This window comes from Bemisia tabaci, chromosome 8 (genome assembly GCF_918797505.1).
Source record: "Bemisia tabaci chromosome 8, PGI_BMITA_v3".
Classification (NCBI taxonomy): Eukaryota; Metazoa; Arthropoda; class Insecta; order Hemiptera; family Aleyrodidae; genus Bemisia; species Bemisia tabaci.
This window is the reverse complement of record NC_092800.1, coordinates 37,354,456-37,379,675: the sequence shown is the minus strand read 5'-3', so window position 1 is coordinate 37,379,675 and position 25,220 is coordinate 37,354,456. Positions and strand designations below refer to the sequence as shown.

Below are 25,220 nucleotides of genomic sequence, written 5' to 3'. Positions count from 1 at the left end.
GTGGTTCTCTTAGACTAAGGAAGAAAATGATGGACTAACCTGAGTATCTCTCGTGAGTTGCCGTTAGTTAGTCTATTACTTACCTCCTTTGTCCATTGAACCACCCACTTGCACCAATTGGATCTCTCCATGTCCTTTTTGTCTGCTTTGTCTATCGCTTCGTCTACCAACTTCAACAATCATCCCGCTGTCTAAGCAGCATAGGTTGTAATACATTATTGTGATTGCATGGTAAAATTGATGTTTGTTGCGTACCTATTATTTGAAGGAGATTTCAAGTTATTGCAATTCACTTGTAAAATAAGTTTCAGTTTTGCTTTGCGTTGTGGATTGCCTATCTTTCTGACATACAGAATTTATCGGTGGAAATCAGAATTTATTGATCACAGGATGTGAAAATATTGTGATTTCGTGGTAAAAAAAACTCCGCAAAATTTAATAATTTGATGTCGATTTCCGACGATCAATCGATCAGACTGAAAAAAGGCAGTTCTCAACACAAAGCAAAACTGCAACCTACTTAAATATTGCAATAAGTTTCAAAAAACAGAAATCCCTTCAATTAGTGGATAGGCGACATACGCGACACTCCGACGGAGACGCTATTTTGATAATATAATCGCAATTTATCGCAACCTGTAATCCTTTTGGATTTTATTGCAATCAATTTAAAAAAAAAAAACTAAACCCCTTCAATTAGTGGATAGGCAACTTACACGACACTATCATGTAATCGCAATTTAACGCAACCTGTGCTCCTCATGGATTTTACTGCAATAAATTAAAAAAAAAAAACTAAACCCCTTCAATTTGTGGATAGGCAACATACATGACACTCCGATGCAGTAGCTATAATTTCATCATATAATCGCTGCAATTTATCGCAATCTGTGCTCCTTTTGGATGCGGTTAAAGTCGCGTTTAAAGGGTAAATCCGGCAAGAGCGCGCAAAGGGCCGAAAGAGACAGGGACAGGGACAGACAGTGACGGATCGGGGGCCGATTGAAGCGTGAAATCTGCAAAAGAAGCATCGAGGACCCGGGCCCGGGAATCAGTGTAACATTAATAAGTAAACAGAATAAATCAGATCGTAATCAAATATTATTCATGTCGGGAATAAACTGTTTTAGTTTCAATTGGGGGGACAAGTATTTTAATTCGATTAAGACGCGAGTAATCACCGTGAATGGGCCGCAAGGGATTCGGATTTAGCACCCGCTCCGACCCTCCCTCGCCGCCCGGGCCCCCTCCCCCTCCCCCGCGGAGGCGGCGCGACGCCCTCCGTTCCGTCCCTTCGGCGCAGCCCTGGCGCTGCGTCCCGCGTCTAACGAATGTTTGAACAACTTATGTCTCTGACCTCCGCGACAAATTGAATTCGCGCCAGTTTTATCAGCTCCGATTCGCGACACGATGCGCGGCCCGGGCTCTCGTAGTTGGATTTCCCGCGCCTCTTGTCCCGCTTTCATCCGCTCTGATTTTCCTTCCAAATGCTCATTTGGACTGCCAATGACCTTTCTGGCACCCTTGGAAGGAATGAGGGGGGGATCAATCACAGAAAAATTCGATCAATTTCTAATAGAAAGGCGTAAGTCGAATATTGTTTTGTATGGATTGGTTTTGTATTTCAAGCCTTCTAAAGTTTTTTTTTTTATTTTGAATTTTGAATTTTTATTTTTAATAAAAAGATCAATGTTTTTAAAGTTTTGTCTGCATTGAGAATATATAATCTATGCTTAGCTTTAATAACAAAAATGAGTGATAAAACTTTCAAAATTCACCTTAAACCATCTATTTCTTAATAAAAAATGTCTGTTTTTATTCATTTTCTTGAAACATTTTTAAGGAAAAAAGAGCAATGCTTTTGAACTTTTGTCTGAATTGAAAGTTTAAACCTCCATGCTCAACTTAATTAACTCAAATGAGTGATAAAACTATCAAAATTCACTGTAAACCTCCAATTTTTTCACCAGAAAATGTCTCAGTTTTTATTCATTTTTCTTGAAAAATGGCGTAAATCCAAAAATTTCAAACCAATCTAAAAATGTGTTAAACTTTGCCCACCAGAAATCATTATTTCAAAGCTTTCTAACAAGCATAGACCCATATTTTGATTACTCTTAAACATTTTTCAGTCATCTTACTTGACGAGAAAATAAGCTTTTACCTCTCCTAAGTAAATTTTTGTTCTGTAAACTTGCTTACGCCCTTTTACCAGACGGTAGCTCAATTTTAGCTATTTTTAAATAAAGTCTAATTTTATTTAATTTGTGATGGAGTTAAGCAGAAATACCCCCTGGTGAAAACTCAAATTTGGGCGAGGAGATTTGCATTTTCAGTTTTCGATGCATAGTACACGCTTCCCAATGTTTTCAAACGCTCGGGTCAAGATATTAAGCCATAGCTGAAAGTTTCAATGATGTTGTAGATGTTTGGCATGAATTGTTCCTATGACCCGCGACAGTGCATTAAGAGCACTTTTCTCGAATACCCCGTCTTCTGTCCTTAAATCTCCATTCACTGACTTACTATCATGGTTCAATGACTCTGCAATTTTTAGGCGCAAAGATGACCAGTATATCAATGAGAGACGATGCCGTAGCGAAGCTCAAAGTAGTCAAAGTTGCGAAATGAAGATGACATGTCCATTCGATATGACGCGCCGCGCCGAGCAGGTGGTGTGGCTACCATTTGCATCCCAGTAAAATGAATGGCGAAATGATCGCAAAGAGATTGATTTGCAGTTTTGCATGTTAATGTTGGAGCTGCGATGTTTCTCGAGGGAATTTTTAATGACTCGACCATGAGTCTCATCGTTAGAAAACGATCACTGACCTTATAGTGGCGGCATGAGTGCAGATCGATAGTTAATCATAAATTGTTTTAAAACAATATTATTTTTAAAAAAAATTATTTTTTAAAAAAAAAAGAAACACAGGTGTTTAATTAATAGCTCATAAAATTTAAAAAAAATTGGTAAAATTTAAGAAAATCTTCAGAACCCTCTTATTCGTTGGTAGGTAATTTTGCTCGGGGGCGTTGAGGGGCCTGATGTGCCTCCCTTGGGACTTTTTGAAAAAGTTAACTCTTTTCGGATGCATTTTAAGAACTTTGTTACGGATATACGGTAATTAACGTAAGTGCCCTACTTACGCTGTTTTCCACTAATTTGTTTTTATGAAAGTTCCATTCCTTGGTTTCCTTGGTAACCTTCGTTTGCTATCAGTTGATGTTTTATTTCAATTTCTTTTTTTCTTTTTTTCCATTTTTTTTCTTTTTTTAATAAATCATTGCTGGGTTAGTTATAATTCTTTTGCCAGCATTTATTCTACCTCCGCCTCCCGGCTCATTTTTCTAGCTCCATCACCCTCTCCCCTCAACTCCTTTTGCTATCGATTTTATCATTTTTTTTATGGCATGTCTTGCTCCCCTACCACCATTTTTTCGGGGTTATAGATATTTTAGCGGCCTCTAGACCCGTGACTCCAGTCACGGGCATTTCGCTAGTTCAGCAATATTTGTCAGATATCTCGATGTTCACCTCAATTCTTACTCTGTCTATTGGACATTCCTCCGAAAGTTTAGAGATCTAACTGAAATTTTGTGCTTGTTTCAGCGGCGGGCATGATGCTGAGCAGTCAGATCCACAGTTCGACCCCGGTGGCGACACCCCTGGAGCCGTGCCGAGTGGCGCCCTACGTCAATGTACCGCGACTACCCTCCCTCCCGTTAGCTGCCTCCGCTGCTGCTGCCTTCTCCGCCTTTGATCCCGCCATCGTAAACGCGGCACATCAGGTAAGATCCTCGAAATTAAGAATGATAGGTTATGAGTGTCGTGGAATTGTGAATTTATGGTCGCAGAATACACCGAAATAAAATGGACAGCGTCCAGCAGAAAGGAACCAAGCCACATCAGCTATTGTCAAATTTACACCGGAACAAAAAAACACATTTGATCTTGAGTCCAGGCTCTTGAAAACATTGACGAGAAAAAGGACTCTTGATTCAATCAGATTATTTAAGCTTAAATCAAAATGAAATTTGCTCAAATTAAGAGGCTTGGTTCTTGATTTAAGCTTTAATCGGATCGAATCAAGAGTATTTTTTCATGTCGATGTTTTTAAGAGTCTGGACTCTAGATCCAATGTGTTTTTTTTTCCAGTGTAACTTGGCAATTCGATTTTTTACAAGAGAGTATTTGGGCAGATTCCTTGGAAAATTATGAGGAATCTGCTTCGTACTAGGCAAAAAATTCACTAAAATGTATACAAAGATCCATACAACCGTTTTCATGTAAAACATTTAATTGCTCAGTTAAATTTGGCTATTGCGGATGTGGGTTGGTTCCTTAATGCTTAACGCGGTCCACATGCAGTAAGGTCGTCTTAGTGCATAGTTTCTGGTGGTTATTATTACTTCCTCAAAAAAATTTGGGGATGATTTGTTTTTTTTTTTTATTTATTTTTTTTTTATTATAAATGTGACGGTCAGCAAGAGATGGGATGTTAGTCCGAAAAAACCCAAAATAAAGTGAGTACCTATGAGCAATTTTCTTTGGAAAATTTTTCACAAAAATTAACCAAATTTATTCGCAACTTATTCTTTAGGACACAACAGAGAGATTTTCCACTCAAAATCCAATTTTTTTAACCAAATTGATGAAAATTGCTTAGCTGAAAATGTTTCTACCATCGACCAAGGTCCTTTTCCTCGTAGATGGTCAGATCAAGTATTCGACTAAAATTTAGTTTTTAGTTATATAGAAGCGTTTACGGTAGTTGAGTGCTCAGGCTCTTGAGCATATTGAAAACGAGCAGAGTTCACGCCAAATAAGTTTACGCACTTCTAGACTGCGACACAGGATCGTCTAACGTAACTTTTATACATGTAAAGTAAATGGAAAGAATCCAAATAGCGGATCTTCTGTCGCAGTCTAAAGGTGGGTGAACTTATCTAGCTCGGACTTAAAGTGTAAGATTGCTGATACGGTGACTTTGGGCACACAAAACGATTTTCTATTCCGTTTTTGGAGAAATGCCAGAATTGATTAATGGTGTGATGGCGGGAACTGAACGAGGCGAACTGAAACTCATTTTCAGGAGAAGATACCTAATCGGTCACAGAATTTATTAAAGCTAGGTGGTTTTTGCACGTCGCTTATGGATATGTTGCATGTGTAAGGAATTTGCGATTTGACTGTTGATTCTTATGTAAAAGTTCGCGAGAAACACGATGGTGCCACTGGTTTTTTCTGAAATCAACTCCCAAGCTCAAAAAAAGCTCTCAAGTTGAGGTCAAAATGGAGGGGATATACCACCCTACCCTGAGAGTCCACCTCTACATCAAGACAAACTCTCCATGCACAGATAGAGAGCAAATACATTGACAGGGCTGCCACTTTATTTGGGGACTCCAAAACTGAAAACATGGCATCACTGCTACATATACTGCTGCATATTTGCTCCCTACATTTGCATGGAGAGTTTGTCTTGATGTAGAGGTGGAATCTCAGGGTAGGGTGGTATATCCCCTCCATTTTGGCCTCAACTTGAGAGCTTTTTTTGAGCTTGGGAGTTGATTTCAGAGAAAACCAGTGGCACCATCGTGTTTCTCGCGAATTTTTACGTAAGAATCGACAATCAAATCGCAAATTCCTCACACATGCAACATCTTCATTCCTTTTAGCATAGATACGTCCAACTAAGGGTGTAATTCTGATTCTGCACAGTATGCGGCAATGTTGGGAAGCACAGCGAGCTCGCTTTTCTGTCACTCCCAGTACCCCGGCTTCAGCCTGGCCGCTCTAGCTGCTCTGCACCAGGACAGACTCCTCTCCAAGAACTCCAGCATCGCTGATCTAAGGTTGAAGGCGAAGAAACACTCCGAGGCCATGCAGATGGGACGAGAAAAAGAGGCAGCGTAGAATCACACAGATTCGCTATATCCGGGTAGAAATTCTAAACGAAGCGGCCTGATTATGATTAAAAAATCATTAGACTCTTAATACCAAACGCTACAGACTGTAATAATCTTATAGCACGTTTTACTGGTAATGGACTTTCTAAGCTCTCTATAGGCTCGGAGCGCGCCTTCCGTTTTTCGCGATACACCACGCTTCACCGTGCAGTTAGTTCAGTTGCCTACGCGACCTATATTCAATGGAGGATTAATATTTCACCATACGCATATGCGAGTGTGCTAGCTGCTACCACACATTCATCAAAGAGATGAAGGCGTAATCTTTGGCTGATTGAAAAGCAGTCCTCACTTTTTTTTCATGTCCTTTCACCTCTGAAGTTAATAGTTTTCTACTCATTACAAACGACTTGCAAGTTGCCGGAAATCGCTGATTGCCTGCGTCAGTTGTATTGGAACGTAATTTTTTGCTGACAAAACAATATTTCGATTCGACTCGGTGACCTTTGAGTAAGGAAGGAGATGAGTAAAATTAGCATGAAGTGAGAGGTACCAAGAGGAGACTTTTAAATTGAATGGCTTTATCTAGAAGCGACCTGACTAAATTATTAAAATCGCTGAATTTTCACTAATTTTAACAGGAAACCTACAAAATTTTCACTTTAAATATTGTGGGTTTTTCCCCAAACGATGGAAAAATTCACAGATTCTTTCAAGGCGGTATGTTGCTTCGTTTTCTGTCGAAAAAATAAAACGTGAGCGAAGAAATGGCAACTTAGAATGCATATAGGCTGATTCTGGTCAAATCTGACTATTTAGGTATGGTTCAAAATCAGATCCCTTGCAAACATGTAATTTTTACGCAAGAGCTATGTCCATTCACAGTTGAGAAAAAACTGATACTTAGCATCAATATTTTGACCTGCAACATCATCAATGTGACTGATCCAAACGGTGATGGAATCTTTACGTATGCAAGTTAGTAGTTTTTTAGGTGTTGAATCAACACCAATGAAAAATCATTTAAATTAAAACTTTAAAATTCCTCCTGTACTTCGTAAGTGGCTGGTGTACATTTATAGATATCTTAGAGGTAAAATAGAAATAAATTTGTACAGTGTTGTAATTTATTGTAGGTATGTATTGCTTTACACACAAGTTTCATGTATTCTCTCTCATTTTTCCCTTCATTGCATAGTTTTACTGAAGTAGCAATACATGCAAAACTGTACGTTATCTAAAAAAAAAGCGTCGTCTAGCTGTGTTTGTAACGAGGAGTTGTTAACTTGATTTTTCTTCTTGTATATCTAGTTCAAAAATACATGTAAATAAATGTAAATTGCCAGACATGTTCACGTTAAAACAATAATTTGATGTCAAAATGAGTACTTTATTTATTCTTCCAGTTAATCCCTATTTGAGTTTGGTCTAAAATTGCGAAATGGGACGGAAAATTAGCACATTTCCCCAACATGGAATCGTATCCCCTTCAAAGCACAGAATTAAGACTTTATTTCGGATTTTGTTAGAAAATAAATGATTTTTCGCAAAATGTCCAAACTTAAGGTTGAAAAATCTTTCCAGGCGACGTTACTCATTCTTTCATGTTTCCTCTTTGTAGCCTTGGTCATAGCTCTGTTAAGAAATCTGTGTTCAAATAACGTTGATCCAGGGCCGGATCAAGGTGGTGGCCACATGGGCCGCGGCCCATGGCGGCAAATCTGTAGGGGGCGGCAAATTTTGCAATTTTTTTAAATGTAGGTATAAAAAAAAATCGGATTTAGAAAAAAAATTACAAACGAGAGAAGGCGACAAAATCTCTCATTTCCTGAGAGTGTAACAATTTCTAATTTTGTCGTCTTTCAGAGATAAAAGAGACAGGACCTTTAATTATTCAAGTTAAGAGAGAAACCAAATAGTTAAAACACGCAATTTGGCCTGGAACGGCGCGACTTACAGAGAAATGATGACGATGACTTGAGATGAAAAGGAGAAGCCCTCGGCGCGGCGATCGGCATGTAACACATATTAGCGCCTACAAGACTGCACGAATACTTCACGCATTGCATCAAACAGAATGCGGTCACTGCGGTCAGCGTAAAACGGATAGCGCCTACAAGACTGCGTGAATACTTCACGCATTGCGTCAAAGACAGTGCGTTCAGCAGCGGTCGGCGTGAAACTCACAGCGCCTACAAGACTGTCGAAATACTTCACGCATTGCGCCAAACACGGTGCAGTCAGCGCGGCGCGGCAGCGGAAGTTAAAATCATTAGTCCACATTTCTGTTTGTTCTTTCATAATTTTTTCGCTCATTTTTTATGAATGGAAGGCCTTGTCCACACAGAGATAGGTTTACGAAACTTAACTTTCGCAAAAAGTTCCGTGAATTTTTGCCAGTAGTGTTGACAGGGCTTTCGCAAAAAATGTGTCCAACACGAGTAGGATTACTGGAGGGTAAATGGCAACGTCTAATAGTTGATATGGACGTATTTCTGCCAAACGGAACTATGTGCATTATGATGTGAGCCCTGTTATGCATCTATTCTTATGGGTGTCAGGGTTCATGTCTGCATACACATAGTTCCGTTTGACAGAAATACGCCCATATGGCGGTCCTCCTCAGCACGGCAATACTGTATTTTTCTCCGTAGAGTCCCGCTGAGTGCCGAGGTGGGGCGTGCTGTCTGTCGTTCGCGGAGGCAGTTTCTCCCGCGAGCGCGGATGGCGACTTTTCCGAGTCATTAAAGCGTGGCCGCTCGCTCGATGACTTGGTCCGCAGTTTCGCACCGCTAGTTTAAGTCGAGGAACGATCGGCTATCCTGTCTCGAGGGAATTAGCGGGCACCCGACCGGACAAGTACGCGCAGGCATCTCTTCCGACTCTAAGGCGCTCTGAAAATGTGCGCCCAAATACAAGGTGCTTTTCAGAGTTTTCCTTTTTCGCTTACTTAGGCACGGATTTCGAGATTTTTGAGCTTTACAACGTGGTGGATGTGTTTTTAGTGGATTTGAGGGATCTTTCCACGGAAGGTCATGGAAGTACAGACAGTGGGAACATGCGAGCCCGGTCCACAAGGTAAATATACCTACATTTTCGTTTTTTTATAAATTTTTTTTTATTCAGGGCACAGAAAAAGAAAACTCCAGTCGTAGGAAGGCGTACTTGCGGGCTATATAGATGTACCGTCCGCGTTCCGGCCTCAGCGGCCGAATGTTCCGGGTGAAGCATCCGGAGCAGTTGGTGCCACAGCTCTATCATCCAGAACTATACTGCCATGCTAAGGAAGAATGCCGTATGAACATTTGAGAGTTGCCAAATTTCCCTCGATAAAATGCTTATTTTTCAGGAAAGTTATGAACATTTTTCCTTTCAATTTGCAGAATCTTTAGGTAAAATTGCGAACTAAATTATCCGAAAAATTTAGAGGAAAATATTCATAAATTTACCAGGAAATTCTCTTTTTATCATAGGAAATTTGGCAGCCCCTGAATGCTCATACGGCGTTTTTACTTTGCACGCGCGGCAGTATAGCCCCAGAGCCCGGAACGGACGGTACGTTGGTACGTATAAACAGCCCATATGTATAGCCCCGAACTTTTTTTTCAGTGAGCTTCATATCAAACGAATCCTAATACAATCGTTGTGGAGAGGAGGCAACGTTTGCCTTAAGGAAAGGGAGCGCACTGAGAAAAATATCGAAAACTACCTTGAAATTGTCTTAATGGAGAGGGCTTTAAGTGTAAGCCGAGGGGGGAGGTTTCTTCCCCGCTCAATAGACAATCCTGCCTTTACTAACAGCATCGGCGAGTCTACTTCGGGGCTCGTAAACGGAGAGGCCTTTCGACAAAGGGCGGATCTGTTACGTAGAGGGCTGGCTCCTCCCCCCCTCCCCCAAAATCTACTTGGCACTTCCCAAGAAGTGCAATTGATTTTGCTGAATAAGTGTAAGACGTATTTCTCATCTTCCAAAATTTTAATTCGATCTCTTTGTTGATGAGGACAGCTCAAAATTGCTCCCCAGACGACTCAATTTTTCAAAATTTTCCGGGAGAGACCATCCGGGCTCCTCTTGGAAGCTAGGGAGTTAGGGACCTCCCCCGTACTTTCCTTGGGAGGTAGGAGAGTCTCTCCTAGTTATTAGCGCCCCCTAAACCCACCTTGATTAGGTATGCCCATCTGGCCTCCTCACAAAAAGTTCTTAGTTCCGCTCATTCTCTTGGTTTATCAATAAAAAGCTCAGACAAAATGGGTCCATGAAATTTTTGGGATACGATTAGTTCGGAGTTCGTGATAAGCGTACCAAACAATTCCCCATGCTCTCCCAGGAAACAATGATTCCTTGTGAAGAAGGACGCTAAAATCATTTTCAGGAGCGAATCAGTGTTCCCCTAAATGAACCAATGAATTATCAAATGCTTGAAATTTTGAGGTAATTTTCATTAATAACTTTTCTGCAAAATTGCTGCAAAAACATTGTTGCAAATAATTTGAAATTGTGTGCAAATTTTCTTTGGAGTAGGACAAAAATTCCTTGTAATTTTGTAGTCAGAACCAACAGTAACAACACCCAGTCATGAGGAAAAACATAAAATGAGGAGCTTAGAGAACAATAAGGCGCATGAGCGCGGTTTTTGCTATTTGAATTATGTGATACGTGTTCAAAGTATCAAAATCAAGTAGATCCTTGAGGCGAAAAGAAATTTCAGACTCGCTTTTTGATGCGTAAAAATTCGATTTAGTGGCGAATTTTTTAAAAATATTTTAAGACTGGTTTTTGTCGAAATCGTTATTATCGCAATTACTTTCAAAAACTGCACTTACGCGCTTTGTCTTCTAAGCTCCTCAATTATTTTAGATAAAAATCGTAAAGTTGTAATACACGTAAGCCTCCGGCTCTCCTGCCTTTCATTTCAATTACAACCAAATAATGTGCTCCATGTGTGATAGTCTCATCTTAGCTAAAATTTAGAAGAACAATAAGCATTTCAGCAAAATTTGCCAAATACTTCGATTTTTTTTACTTCCGGTTTTGATTCACCTTCCCTATCGGAGACCCAAGAGCTATTCCGGCCTTGATCTCGTATTCAGGTCACTTAACGATGGAGGATTCTTCCAGTTCCTTCTTGGCCCGTCCAAATTTTTAATCTGTCAACGTTGAAATCTAACGACTTCGTCATCGGATGGACCCGCGGATATACCATTCTTACGGACTTCAGGGCTCATCAAGAAATGTATTTGTGGGGCTTGTGCATTCACAGATTCTGTTATTTTGACGGCGCGACGCAAGAACGTGCAGTACGTCGCAGCGCAACGCGCCGGTCTGCACGGCGCACAGTGCGAAACTTCCATAAGATGTGTGGACAAAAATTAAAGACACCGTAAAAATAGACGGATAGAAACTACAAAAAGCATGAGAAATTCAATTAAGCCCCACTGAACCTTTGTTTAAGGAGTTTCGACATTTACAGCGATCGAGAGCCGGCATAATAGTTAACAAAAAAATGATTTATACCAATACTAATCTTAATTATATGTTGTGAAAAATTTGCCACTAAAATCCAAATTTTAAGCGAAGCGATGGACAAAGAATTAGTAGGGAGTATGGGGCGATCCTATTGGTTGAAATGGATGGTTGCTACGGACCAAGGGAGAAAACGATGAACTAACTAAAGGGTCTTATCCAGCCAGCGTGGAGTCTGTTGGATCCGATGTCAAGTCGACCACAGAACCGCTGGATTTAATTCTGCCGTGTTCATAAAAAAGTCGTATAAATGCATTCGGACGATGCCAAAGGTCCGGTAAATACAGAGTGTAATAAATACATCGGTTGGAGTGTAAATCCGTTCATCTTAAAAATCTCTTTTGTAAGAAATGAAATTTGGCAACGTTCCGATGAACATATGGTGTTCTTCCACAGCACAGCAGAATTTTGCACCGCGCCACACATTGGATCGAGTCAACCAGAAAGGTCGGATATGGAATTTTTGACTAAAACTGCAAATTTTAATGTTTAGTTCGTCACATTTTAAATGTTAAGGGGTGGTTCTGGAAGAGAATTTCACATGGGAACCAATGGAATCACTTTAAAGACCTCAAAGCTTCGTTTAAATGGAATTATTAGCGTTTAAAGTTTCCAAATTTTGTTCGACCTCTCCCATTGACTCAATCCACTGTGCGCCAGTTGGTCCGACATCCACGCTCTCCGGCTCGTTGTTTCCATTTCGCGTGTGTGCATATTCATGGTCGGATGCTTCGAAAATTCGGCTCTCATAAATTCGAGGATCTGATTGTTTGGGACGAGCCCCCTGCTGAGGTGCAAACGTACGCTGCTTCGCCCCAACAGAGCTTAATCTTCGCCTGCTTGAACCTTCCATGTACGGCCAAATGAAGTCAGAGGATGTCGGCTTGGAATTTTCAAAGCTACGTCGATAGAAAGTGGGTATCAGGGCCCATTCCGCGGTGTTGTATGTGCTCGATGCTAAAGTATCATACTTTCTGAAGCTGTTGCATACTGCAATGCCGTGCTAAGGAAAAACGATCTGTTAGCCTTCAAGCGTTTCGAAATGTTCTTTAACAAATCACGAATTTTCGTAATGTTTAGTGTGCAATTTAGGTAATTGAAGTACATTATGGGGTTTTTTCATGAGTGGGGAGTTTGAAGATATGTATCGTAAAACACTTACGTCTTTATTAAGAGTCACTAGTAGTAATTTTCGTTATCGAATTGTGCTTCACCTGAAATTTTGATGAGAAAACATGTCTAGTGAGTCACTCCCAAAAGAGGTATAGACGTGGAGGAAAATTTAGAATCTAAAAGGACAGCCAAATATATAAGCAATTGTCCGACGTTAAACATTCTACCTGTGTTTTTTAGATGGAAAAGAGCTGGAGCAGAGGGCGTTGGACAGGATGGAGAGGCTTTTAACCGAAGGATCGGAAGAGCCAGTCAATCTGAAGCAGACTGGGCAGCTACCGCCATGGTACGACTCAAAAAAGTTCAAAAAGTACGCCTCTTATCAATCCGCTCTTCTTTAAAGTCACCTAGTGTGCGAGCCCCGATATTCCTTAAAGTCTTGTCACTCGAACAAAGTGCAAACGAATCCTTATAAAAGTACGTAATTTTGTGCGTGGGAGTCAGCAGATCCTCTGATTCTTGAATTTCTCTTAATTTTCTAATTTATGAGTTGGATTCGCACATCTCTAATTATGCGTTTCGTTTGTTCCACGTGAAATGTGTAATGAAAATATGTTACATAGTACTAAGGTTCTTACCATTTAATTGGTCCTTTTAAAATAATAGGTGAAAGGAGATAAAAGATTGTAGTTATAGCACGAAAAGAGGTGGATCGCTTTGCACGCTTAATATTTTTTTTTATTACCGTACCTAAGGAGAGACAAATTCTTAATATTGCACTATATGGGTACTTCTTGAATTGCTAATTAAAGGCGATCCTATTCAAATCTTATTGAGTGATTGAGTGATTAAGTTCAGGCTTTTTTGCTCCAAAAAACGTTGCGTTAGTCGTTTATTCGTACCTAAGTTTCTGTATCAACAGGGCCGGATTAAGGGGGTGGCCACATGATCCGCGGCCCATGGCGGCAAATCTAGGGGGCGGCAAATTTTGCAATTTATTTAAATGTAGGTATAAAAAAAATCGGATTTAGAAAAAAATTACGAACAAAATCTCTCATTTCCTGAGAGTATAGTAATTTATAATTTTGTCGTCTTTCGGTGATACAAAAGACAGCACCTTTAATTAATCGAGTTATAAGAGAGACCAAACACGCAATTTGGCCAGGAACGGCGCGACTGAGAGAGAAATTATGACGAGGACTTGAGATGAAAAGGAGAAGCCCTCGGCGCGGCGCGGAGGTCGGCATGTAACACACAATAGCGCCTACATTCCTATAAGTATATACAAGACTGCACGAATACTTCACGCATTGCATCAAACACAGTGCGGTCACTGCGGTCAGCGTGAAACGGATAGCGCCTACAAGAATGCATGAATACTTCACGCATTGCATCAAACACAGTGCGGTCACTGCGGTCAGCGTGAAACGGATAGCGCCTACAAGAATGCATGAATACTTCACGCATTGCGCCAAACACACTGCGGTCAGCGTGAAACGCATAGCGCCTACAAGACTGCGTGAATACTTCACGCATAGCGTCAAACACGGTGCGGTCTGCGCGGCGCGGCGGCGGAAGTTAAATCATTAAACCACATTTATGTTTGTTCTTTCATAATTTTTTCGTTCATTTCTTATGAATGGAAGGCCTTGTCCACTCAGAGATAGGTTTACGAAACTTATAACGTTCGCGCAAAGTTCCGTGGATTTTTTCTTGTAGTGCTGACAGGGCTTTCCCAAAAAATGTTTCCAACGCGAGTAAACGCGTCTTATGCACCCCACCCCCGCTGGCACGTTCACTTGATGGTTTTTATTGATGTTTCAAAACGAATGAGAAGGGAGAGGCAAAATACAGGCGGCCCATGGGCGGCAAGTAGGTGAATCCGGCCCTGTGTATCAGTCAAATCTTCTACTTGCAAAAGTTTTGTCTCATCATTAATTGAACCTTTCATACATCATTCATTTCTTTTTGCATTATTTTTGTTTGTATGTTCGCAGAGGCCAGGAATTTTTTCATCGAAATTATTTTGCACTTTTTGTTTCTAAACTGGCCGGACTGATTTTACTTCTTTCAAATCAAAACATGTTACGAGTGTTAAAACTGACTAATAAATCCTCTAACAAATTGACAGCTTTCAAAAGGTACATGGGCACCATTCAACACATGCTCTCATGGTACGATGGCGATCTTCAAACAAGCGGCTCCAGGTATAGTTAAAATAACTGGATGGTTTTAAGCAGTGCTTTCGACGTGAGGTTTATGAGGTACACAAGAAACTGAACGAAAAGAACAAAAAGAGGATAAGAGCCGCTATAATGAGAAAAAAGGATTTGAAGCATACACGATCAATAAGGCGATCAATATTGCGGTTTTTTGAAAGTTGGGAAAAGTAACGTTAAGCTCTTTTCCGTGTTGAAAAACTACAGAAAAATATCGACAATATTTTTTAAAATATTTCAGGTCTAATCAAACTATCCTGAGCTGCATTTTCAGTTTCAGGTCAAAATCACACCAAAAAAGCTACGTTACCTGCGGGTTTCTGAAAGTTAGAATCGCGACTTTTTGCCTTTTGGATCTTTGGTGTTTCAGTATTATATCAACGCTACCGCTAGAGAAAGGAAGAGAGACGGAGAGAGGAAAAGGAAGAGGAAGACAGAGATGACAGAAACTTAAGTTGAGAGTTTTAAGTCTTTTGATGACCCGAAGCATCATTTTGCATTCTGATGGTGCCATGAAAGAAGTCAGCCCGCCTTCAATTATTTGCATGCAACACGGACAGCTATCAAGCTCGAATAGTTGCGTCCAGGTGTTTGTATTGATAAGACATAGCGCCTATACTCTTGTATGAATGCAATATGGATAGATGGTCGAGTTATTGATTAATTTTAAAAACTAGATAACAAATAAGTGTATTTATGTTACGAGGCTAGTTGATCGTATTTTTAAAAATAAATAGGTATCTCAACAATATACGACAAAAGCACGGCAGAAAAAATGTTGTTGATCGACTATTGGTACCGCAATTTTTTCCGCTATAATTTTGCCTTTATTTTGGAGATTTTACTAAACTTCAAAATTATCTACTCTTTAGACATGCATCTAATACTTTGGAAACAAGTGATTTGAAAAGCACTTTAATACAACTTACTATCAGCCATTAATCGAATTGGTGGCATAATGATTGACAGAAGTAGTTTTAAATTAGCTGTTAATAATCAAGTTAGTCAAACACACATCATCCATACCAATGGGTTGATTGTCAAAATTAATGGGCAAGGCTTTAGACAAAAAACAAAAGGAATATGGAAGGATCCTATTGGTGGAAGCGGGTGGTTGCAATGGACATAGGAGGTGGGTAATAAACTAACTAACGGCATTTCACGAGAAAACCTATAGGTAGTCCATCAGTTACCCCCTTGGTCTGTAAGAACCGCCCATTTCAACCTACAGGATCGCTCCATACTCCCTATGTCCTCTTTATCTATAGCTTTGTCTATTAATTTCAACAATCAGCCCGCAGTGAGTAACAAGGCGCGGTCAGTGTTGATGTGTTTTTAGATGTTTCGATTCCCGACTGCTAATTCAATCCCAGTAACGAAACCATGAATACAACCACGGCCTCTAGATATAGAATCTCTCGTAAGTTAAATGGACCGAGTTTAACAGAAAGGAACCAAGCCACATCAGCGATTGCCAAGTTTAACTGGGCAATTATATTTTTTACGAGAGAACGGTTGTTCGGATTCCTTTGAACATTTTAAGGAATTTGTTTCGCACCACGGAGAATTTTCACTGAAATTTGCACGAAAATCCACACAACCGTTTTCATGTAAAAAATTAAATTGCCCAATTAAATTTGGCAATAGCTGATGTGGCTTGGTTCCTTTCTGTTTAACGCGGTCCAATTGGACGTATTTCTATCAAACAGAACTATGTGCATTATGACGTGAGCCCTGTTATACACATAAAACTACAAAAACCCTCAAAAACATTTTCGGGCAAAAAATCCGGTCGAGGAAATTGACGTGTTACATCTTATTAACCAAAAAAATTCCCTTTCACCCCTCCAAGAAGGTTGATAAAACTAAGTAAGTAACTATGAGATGGCAAAAAGCTCTCTTAAATTCTCAGGGTCCATCAAGGCCACATATGTCCAAAAACTTACTCTATATGGTTTAAAAAAAAGAAACAAAAAATAATCCCTTAACAATAAGAAAATTTAAAAAAAAAAAAACAAAAACAAAAACCGATTATGTGGTTCACAGATATGTACATAAATCCTTCGAATGAACTTGAAATCACAAAATCGGTCGAGAAAATTTAAATGAATTTTCTCCTTCAATTATGAGTTCCGCAACAAGCACGACTCGCTTGAAGCTTTCCATACACGAGCCGCAAGAAACTAATTTCTTCTTTCTTACCTACTGATTGTGAGGAGAGCGGGAGCATTTACTTTTTCCTTCATTTATACAGGATGCAACAAGCATGACTCTTGCGTTTGCAGAAACCCTTTCATTAAGGAGATCGCGAGAGCCTTTACCGCGTTCATTTCCAAAAGGGATTACTCCAGAATTTCATGCATTTTAATAATTTAAACGATTCATCTGTTCTTCTCTTCTCTCCTTCTGTCCATTGACAGAGATACACAATTTTTCCGACTCACTGACGCGACCGGCTCGATGCTCTCAGTGAAACGATGCCTTTTTATCCCTGACGCCAGCTTCAGTTTTACCAGTGGACCCATTTTACCACATAGGTACATTTCAGACTCTTTCGATTAACTTCGCTGCATCTAAATCATGGTTGCTTTTACTGTAAGCTTACCATATGATTTGGATGGTGAGAAGGCTAAAAGTTTTCGTTTACTTTTCCTTTTTTTCATTTTCACGAAATGGGTCCCATTTGACAAGAGGAGTTACTTAAAGAAATTGAATTAAGTTTCGATATAAGAAAACTCACACCCATGCTGTGATGTAAGTGTTATTCTGATTTTTTTTTTTTTTTTTATATACCTTAGAGGTAATCCACACTTGTTTACGCATCGAGCCGGTCGCGTCAGTGAGTCGGAAAAATTGTGTATCTCTGTCAATGGACAGAAGGAGAGAAGAGAAGAACAGATGAATCGTTTAAATTATTAAAATGCATGAAATTCTGGAGTAATCCCTTTTGGAAATGAACGCGGTAAAGGCTCTCGCGATCTCCTTAATGAAAGGGTTTCTGCAAACGCAAGAGTCATGCTTGTTGCATCCTGTATAAATGAAGGAAAAAGTAAATGCTCCCGCTCTCCTCACAATCAGTAGGTAAGAAAGAAGAAATTAGTTTCTTGCGGCTCGTGTATGGAAAGCTTCAAGCGAGTCGTGCTTGTTGCGGAACTCATAATTGAAGGAGAAAATTCATTTAAATTTTCTCGACCGATTTTGTGATTTCAAGTTCATTCGAAGGATTTATGTACATATCTGTGAACCACATAATCGGTTTTTGTTTTTGTTTTTTTTTTTTAAATTTTCTTATTGTTAAGGGATTATTTTTTGTTTCTTTTTTTTAAACCATATAGAGTAAGTTTTTGGACATATGTGGCCTTGATGGACCCTGAGAATTTAAGAGAGCTTTTTGCCATCTCATAGTTACTTACTTAGTTTTATCAACCTTCTTGGAGGGGTGAAAGGGAATTTTTTTGGTTAATAAGATGTAACACGTCAATTTCCTCGACCGGATTTTTTGCCCGAAAATGTTTTTGAGGGTTTTTGTAGTTTATATCAGCTCGTTTTTGAATGGAGAAAGGTGTGGCCATAAAATATTAAGTAGGTACTATTGGCTATTTGAAAATCCTGAATGAATGGAAAGTAAACAACATCTGCTAAAGCACTAACACATTCAGCGGAAATTTTAATAGCACCCACTGACTTTGTGATCAGTCTGGAAATAGGTAGTTGAAAGTAGTGGGGCTACCTAAGGTAGTCAAATGTATCAGTACCTATTGGAAAGGCTCACAGGAAAAGGGTGACAGGGGAGGGGGAGGGGTTAAATAGCTATCGAGTTGTCATTTACCTGCGTGAGAAAATTAATGGAAAAAGAGTATAACTTATTGTCATAGGCATTACACTGTAAGCTTATTCCAAGTGATAAAATAATTTTGCTCATTTGTTTCAACTACGCACATCATCCCTCTTAAGCGCACCTATGTTTGTATTAATGCTAGCAGCAAGTTTTTCGATACTGAATTTGATCACTCAGCAACCTATCAGATGATAATGGAAATTCATGAGAGCGTTGCCTTATAAATCATAGGTACTCTGTATGGAATGATGAATTATTCATGAAACAACCAGTGAATGAAGTAGTAGAGCACAAATTTTACCAAAATGAGTCTATTTGGTGTGGCATGACTTTAAACCAGCTAGGTATTTTCATGACTTTTGGGATTATTATTCTTTAGAGCATCCAAACATCCAAACTTTGTTCCTACAGACTCTAGGTACACCATACTCTAAGGAGCATTGTAAAAGAAAAATTGTCGATGATTGCAATGAAATGAGAAATATTTTCATTTCCCCTGAATACTTAATTTCTCATTGAAAATTTGGCAACAGGCATACTTATCGCATAAAATGATCTTCCTAACTTGAGGGTGCCAGCAGCCTGATTGTTGAAAGTTTGTGTTTGAAAGGTAGACACAGATGACATTGGTTAAAAGGTGGAGCGTTATTGATCAAATATGTCTTATCGCTGCTTTATCGTGCCTTTGTCTGGTGGAATGGACAACATACTGTCAGAAACTTAAGAGATGCCTTTAGCTTGTCTAGGGTTCCACCCATCAGAGGCACGACAAAACAGCGACAAGACATAGCGCCGACCAATCACGTACCGCCTTTTGACCTATGTCATCTATGTCTACCCGAGAAACACACAATTTCGACAATCAGGCTGCAGGTTCTGACAATGAATACCTATTAAGAGAATTTCTCACTGACCTTATTAAGTATCGGCCATTGCAAAAAAATACCTGCGCATGCAATGAAATAGCTTGTCTTTCTCTTGGATTAATTTCGAATAATATCGCTTCACCATAAAATTTGTCAAATCATATACTTGCCCACCTAGGTAGTGCCTTAAGTTATTTTAAAAAATGCAATAGCCACGAAGAAAGTATTTGGTCGTAATACAGGCATTTTAAGGATAAAATATTGCAAAATTTACCTCTTAGTTTCCTTGAGTTTTTAAGGTTCACTGACAGACATCAACCGAAACGGCAATCTCTTGATAAGAGCATTTAGTTAATATATGGAAGGTGATATGCGAGCTTTCCATTTCTTCTCATAAATGATACCAATTGATCTAATCACATTCAGCCTTGGACGATTAGCGGTGCAGAAACTAGGTAGGTCAATACTGAACTCCGAACACCTGATATTTTACGTGCACTGTTTCACTGGAGTAATTACATGCTGGGAGCTGAGCTTAGAAAGCACTCGCTAGGTCAAAATGGAATAATACTTCAGTAACACATCTAGCAATAAGTATAAATAGCAATAAGTGGGTGCAAACATAACCTTATGACTTGATGTAAACAAACACTCAATACGTGAATGACACAGAGGCTCCCTCTAGCAAACTGGTCCTCATTTAAAACAGAGAACTGAGATTAAATATCCATTAACAGGGTGGAGATTATCCCCTCACATAAGCAGCAAGAAAGAGGGGCGGCGATTTAAACAAAGCTTTCCATTCCGATTTAGGTGGGTATATCCTCTCACTTACTGGGGCTGATGCGATCAGGCAAGGCTCATAGACAAAGTAAGGATCATGAAGACATACTTCTGGCTGGATAAAAAGATAATTGTTAATATAATTGTATTCAGCCTTGATTGACACAATCGCACTTATTCCAATGGAACTAGGTAGGAACTGGCACCTACGTATGTTACTACTGTAGTCCTCTTAACAGATAAGCAATTTATTCTGTTACGCTTTTGTACGGAGGAAGAATGGACGCACCCATTTCACACGGTAATCGATGCAAGAAAATGAAGCCTTCATTGTGTTTTCATCATCAACTTATGAAATTATGAGAATAATACGAGTACATACCTTTCATTAAAGACCTTGTTACTAAAGTTGGGCAAAATGATGTTTCTAACAACTCCTGACGCAAAATCAAAGAGACTCAGAAGAAACCAATTTGAGCAAATGCTCACAGTCAAAGACCTTTGATTATGTGACATTCAGTTGACCTATGATTGAACTGTTCCGAAAAGGGATGGAATTGTGCCTCACATACTCAGGTACGCAAGCCGCGCGTAACAAGAACGGTAGAAGAGATAGGAGGATTCCAAGATAAATCATGAAGGAAACATGTTCTTAATGTAAATAACATACACTTCAGAGAAGCATAATCACTCCAGAGCACATAGGTTGATGGCAAGATATAGAGCGAATAAATTTTGGTCGAAGTTCAGTGACAGTCGCATGTGAAGACCGAGGCTCATATTCCAGTAATTTTTAGACTTTAGTAGTGAGAATACATTCTGTGATGTAAATGCTGCTTCCTTTGGAGAGTTTGGCACAATTTCGGTGTAATTTCTTTGACGTAATTTACCGGAATTACATCTATCGCTTCGGTCAGGTACTGACATAAACATGACGACATAACCTCACTTAAAATTTTGTCACATATCGTTCAATAAAATAAAGATATCACTTGAACATTTTAAGAGAAATTAAGGTATATCGGGCTCCAGTAGAACACGTGAGACGTAATAATAAGAGTACGTACATATAGTAGTTAGCATCTACAAAGAATTAAACTCTTATCCAAATTAGGTAAATCTATTCACAACTAGTTAAAGAGGTTGGTAACGACCGACCAGAAATCACTTGAGATTTTTAAGAAACCAATGAAGTAGTGTATCGGGATAAAAGTGGGCGTAATAATATAAGTGTGTAATATTAGTTAGGATCTAAAATGAATTGAACTTTTAAATTAAATCTGTTCATTATTCACAAATAAATACAGTAGATGGAGGTTGATAACGACGACAGGAATTTCGTTCCCGAAACTCGGACGAACCTGAACAGAATGAACCAATGGCGTTGAACCATTATATTACTGGTTTTTTTCTAAATTCAAAAATTATAGCTAAAATTTTGAAGGATGTAAGCGGATGCTGGATTATCCGTGAGATAAAGCGCTTTTTTATGTGGCAAAATGAAATCCTCACATCTTCACGGAGTGCCCTTTATATAGGCTCCATTACGATCTGCGGCCGGGTAAGCGAGAAATCTGTTGTTAAAGATGGTCATGACGGGCAGTTTAGTCGTATTTTCCGTAATTTCTCTTTTAGATCACTAGGAATGTTAAAAAACTGTAAAAACCCATGGACACGGTAACATGACGATTCTTTAGGTACCCACTTTTATGGGTCTAAGGTTTACCGTTATCGCGGAGTTTGAGTGACTTTCTCAGGACCCTGGATTCTTGAAATTCAAATTTCCCGGCAAAGTAAAAAGTAAAATTTTCCTTGTTTTGGGTCATTAAGTGCTTATAACTTTTTGAAAACTCAATGGATCTTAATGAAACCCTTAAACGCCATCCGGCTAACTTAGCTGCGTCCATAGACACCAAGATCGTTGGAATCCGTGCCGCCGTTTGCTCTGAATTCCATTCTAAATCGAATCAATTTTCAGATTAAGGGAGTTGCCTGTGACTAAGAGTGTCGGCCACCCGTTTGTTATCGGGACTTTAGTAGGACGTCATTTTCCTCGACCGGGGGTGGCTACCGCCACTCTTGATTCTTATGGTTCTCAGGGCTCATGTCTTGATGCACATAGTTCCGTTTGATAGAAATACGTCCAATTGTTCATCACACTGATATGGTTTCAATTTTGAAAGTTTTTCCCAAAATTTATTCTAAATAAAACCAGTAATACCACTTTAATTTCCCCACAATTTTTTACTCAAGAGATCAGTTAGTTGAATAGCAAAACTCACGCTTCAGCTACACGCTGAGCACATGAAATAAAATGTAAGAAAGAATCCAAAAGTTATGACTTCGTACTGAACTCTTCACACAAGTTTTGTATTCGAACTTTCAGCGCGCACAAGTCCTTGATGACCGTCCGAGGGTTCCATTGTGCTGCGAGCAATAAGGCTGCATCGGTGGGCTTTGGGCACATCTCTCAAAGAGACATGGCGTTCACCCAATTCGGCTTCATGGGCTTCAGTTTACTCAAGTTCGAGATCCTTGGACTGGTCGGAACACCGGAGGAGATCGAAGGGTTCATACACTTTTGGAGGACCATTGGCTACTTACTCGGAATCAGTGACGAGTAAGTATCGCACACTCTCAAAATTGACGCTTCGATATTTTAGGCGATCTAAGACACCCCCCCCCCCTCTCTTCCATTTGGATACATGAAGTCATTTATGGACGATCCCTACGTCATCGATAAACTTTTATATGTATTAAATGGATTGCATTTTGCAAAAAAAGAACCAAGAGTATTGCAATGTTGCTAAGATTGTGCAACTTTTTTTCCTTGAAGAAATACCTGATTATCCACTAACAGTTTGTATTTTACTCGTTAATAACTGTAAATTTAAAACAAAAATTACCATGCAAATTTTATATTTTTTTCACGATTCCTGTAATTTTATTGCAAAGGACAAAGTTGCACAATCTCAGCGTCACTGCAGTGCTTCTGGTTCCTTTTTGCAAAATGCAATCCATCCTTCCATCCATGCATGTGCATCCTTTTGCACATATTTATGTGCAAATGACGTCATTTGGATGATCTAATTTCCATATGATTTGTGTTGAAAATACCGTTAATAGTGTTAATATCTCGTTCAGGGGTCGATTTTCAGGCTTTCCGTAGCGTGATTCGTTTTTCTCTTGTTGAAATTCTCAAGAAAACACATATTGCGTTGTGCCTTAATTGGATCGCGTTTAGCAAAAAGGAACCAGCGCGATTACATTATAAAAATGTAGCTTCTTCATAATTATCTAAAAAATCTCCCAGAATAGCGAAAAGTTTTGGCTTCTCACCAAAAAATTCTTTATTTTAAAGCGAAATAATTGTGTATGTTTAAATACTGCACAAACATTAGGTATTTTTTAAAAGAAGGAAAAGTTGCATGATTTTGAAAACATTGTAATTGCGCTGGTTCCGTTTTGCTAAATGCGATCTAATTCATACCTTTTCAAGGGGCCCATAATTTAAAGTTCAATTCAAACTGTGTCAACAGGTACAATTTATGCGGAGGTAGCATAGAGGAGACCAGAGAACTATGCCGAATACTGCTGGAGCAAAATTTTGTCCCCGATTTAGAAAAAAATCCGCCAGACTTCGTCGAAATGTCGACGGCGCTGATGGAGGGAATGCGGGCTGTGATCCCGGCCGTGGACAAATACGCCTTCCTGGGTTTCACATACTTCTTGTGCGGCTTGGAATTCAAACAGCTCCTCGTCACTTTTCTCAGCCGCTGCATCTGCTACTACCACATATTCTGCCATAAACTCCTGTCCACCCCGTGCCTCCATATCGTCTTCAGGCCTTGCTTCAACTACCTCGTTCGTCTCGGGATATACTGTGTCGAGAAGTTCCCCTCTATAACGTTTTTCTACTTCGGTCAACAAATTAACTGGAAGGACGATGATCTCACCAATCTGAAATTAGTTCATTGATCATTAGACCAGTCTCAAAATTTTAACTTTTCCATCTTACTTACTATAGGAAATGTGTAGTGCGAAATATTATAAGTGTAAGAAAACACACAAACTCTTCTAAAAAATATTTTTAATGATGTTCCCATTCTACGTTCTGTGAAGGATTGAAATAAAATTGCAATTTGATACCATTAAATTGAGGCGGTGGCCGCAATTGTGGCATATCGACTTTGAAACTACCATTCGATTTCGCAGTTGTACGCAAATATAAACTACATTTACGCGCTTATGCCATTATTGCTGGGGTCGCCTCAATTGCAATTATTGATAATAAACTTTCGATATTTTCATACAATTTGGTCTACAAATACCGATTTAAAACGGACAATAAAATGAGTCTCATGTATCAGAAAGATCGGCAATTTAGAATGCAAAGGAATTCTTCATTTTGTTTTCAATTTTATCGCTACAAATTGCACTAAGACGAACCCCTTCAATCAGTAGATAGGCAACATATACAACACACTAATTCAGCATCGATAATTTTACCATGTATTCGCAATTCATTGCAACATTTGCCTCTCGGAATCCGTGGAACTACTAAAACATGTTTCTGCTATTCAATCTTGTTGGATTGAATCTTGATGAAAAAATTATATTTACTTGAAAAAGAATGTAATTAAAGAAAATGTAAGGCAAAGTTAAAGTTGTTCTATCTGAGTCTATAGTAAGTGGGAAAGTTAAAAATAAGGCAAGATAGATGGGACATGTTTGTATGCCCTACTGAAAAAGTATTTAACGACAAAGGACATTGTTCTTGCTATTTGACTAAATTTAACATGTCCTGTCTTTGACTTGAGTATTCGCAACAGTGTGAGACTGTTACCAGGTGTCGGTATTTATTACTCCTTGAAGTTACCGATAGTTTTAAACATTTCACAAAGGAAAAATTGACCCTTGCATCACACTTAAACACATTTTTTTGAGCTTGTCATGTATAGGCT

The 25,220-nt window shown here is 39.2% G+C and overlaps 2 protein-coding genes across 3 annotated transcripts in view; both read left to right on the top strand.

The window, feature by feature from the left end:
* LOC109038785 (short stature homeobox protein 2) overlaps positions 1–7,578 on the top strand; it is a 35,589-nt gene extending 28,011 nt beyond the window's left edge. For both annotated transcript variants that reach the window (XM_019053975.2, XM_019053974.2), the window contains 2 exons: positions 3,614–3,792; positions 5,726–7,578. In XM_019053975.2, coding sequence (XP_018909520.1) covers positions 3,614–3,792; positions 5,726–5,920 — 374 coding nt within the window. In that variant the 3' untranslated portion in view covers positions 5,921–7,578. The remainder of the gene's footprint in view (positions 1–3,613; positions 3,793–5,725) is intronic.
* Positions 7,579–8,679: 1,101 nt separating this feature from the next.
* Positions 8,680–24,234, top strand: LOC109038734 (uncharacterized). The gene is made up of 5 exons (XM_072303122.1): positions 8,680–8,991; positions 12,791–12,920; positions 14,548–14,757; positions 22,643–22,876; positions 23,796–24,234. The coding sequence occupies exons 1-5, from the start codon at positions 8,949–8,951 to the stop codon at positions 24,232–24,234; spliced, it is 1,056 nt and encodes a 351-aa protein (XP_072159223.1). The 5' UTR covers positions 8,680–8,948.
* Positions 24,235–25,220: the final 986 nt, after the last annotated feature.

What these genes read in the sequence shown, in the direction of transcription:
- LOC109038734 (XM_072303122.1), top strand. Translation starts at nt 8,949, where the DNA reads ATGGAAGTACAGACAGTGGGAACATGCGAGCCCGGTCCACAAG. An exon ending in GACTCAAAAAAGTTCAAAAA is followed by an intron (nt 12,921 to 14,547) that starts GTACGCCTCTTA and finishes GTATGTTCGCAG; the next exon opens with AGGCCAGGAATTTTTTCATC. An exon ending in CTTCAAACAAGCGGCTCCAG is followed by an intron (nt 14,758 to 22,642) that starts GTATAGTTAAAA and finishes TCGAACTTTCAG; the next exon opens with CGCGCACAAGTCCTTGATGA.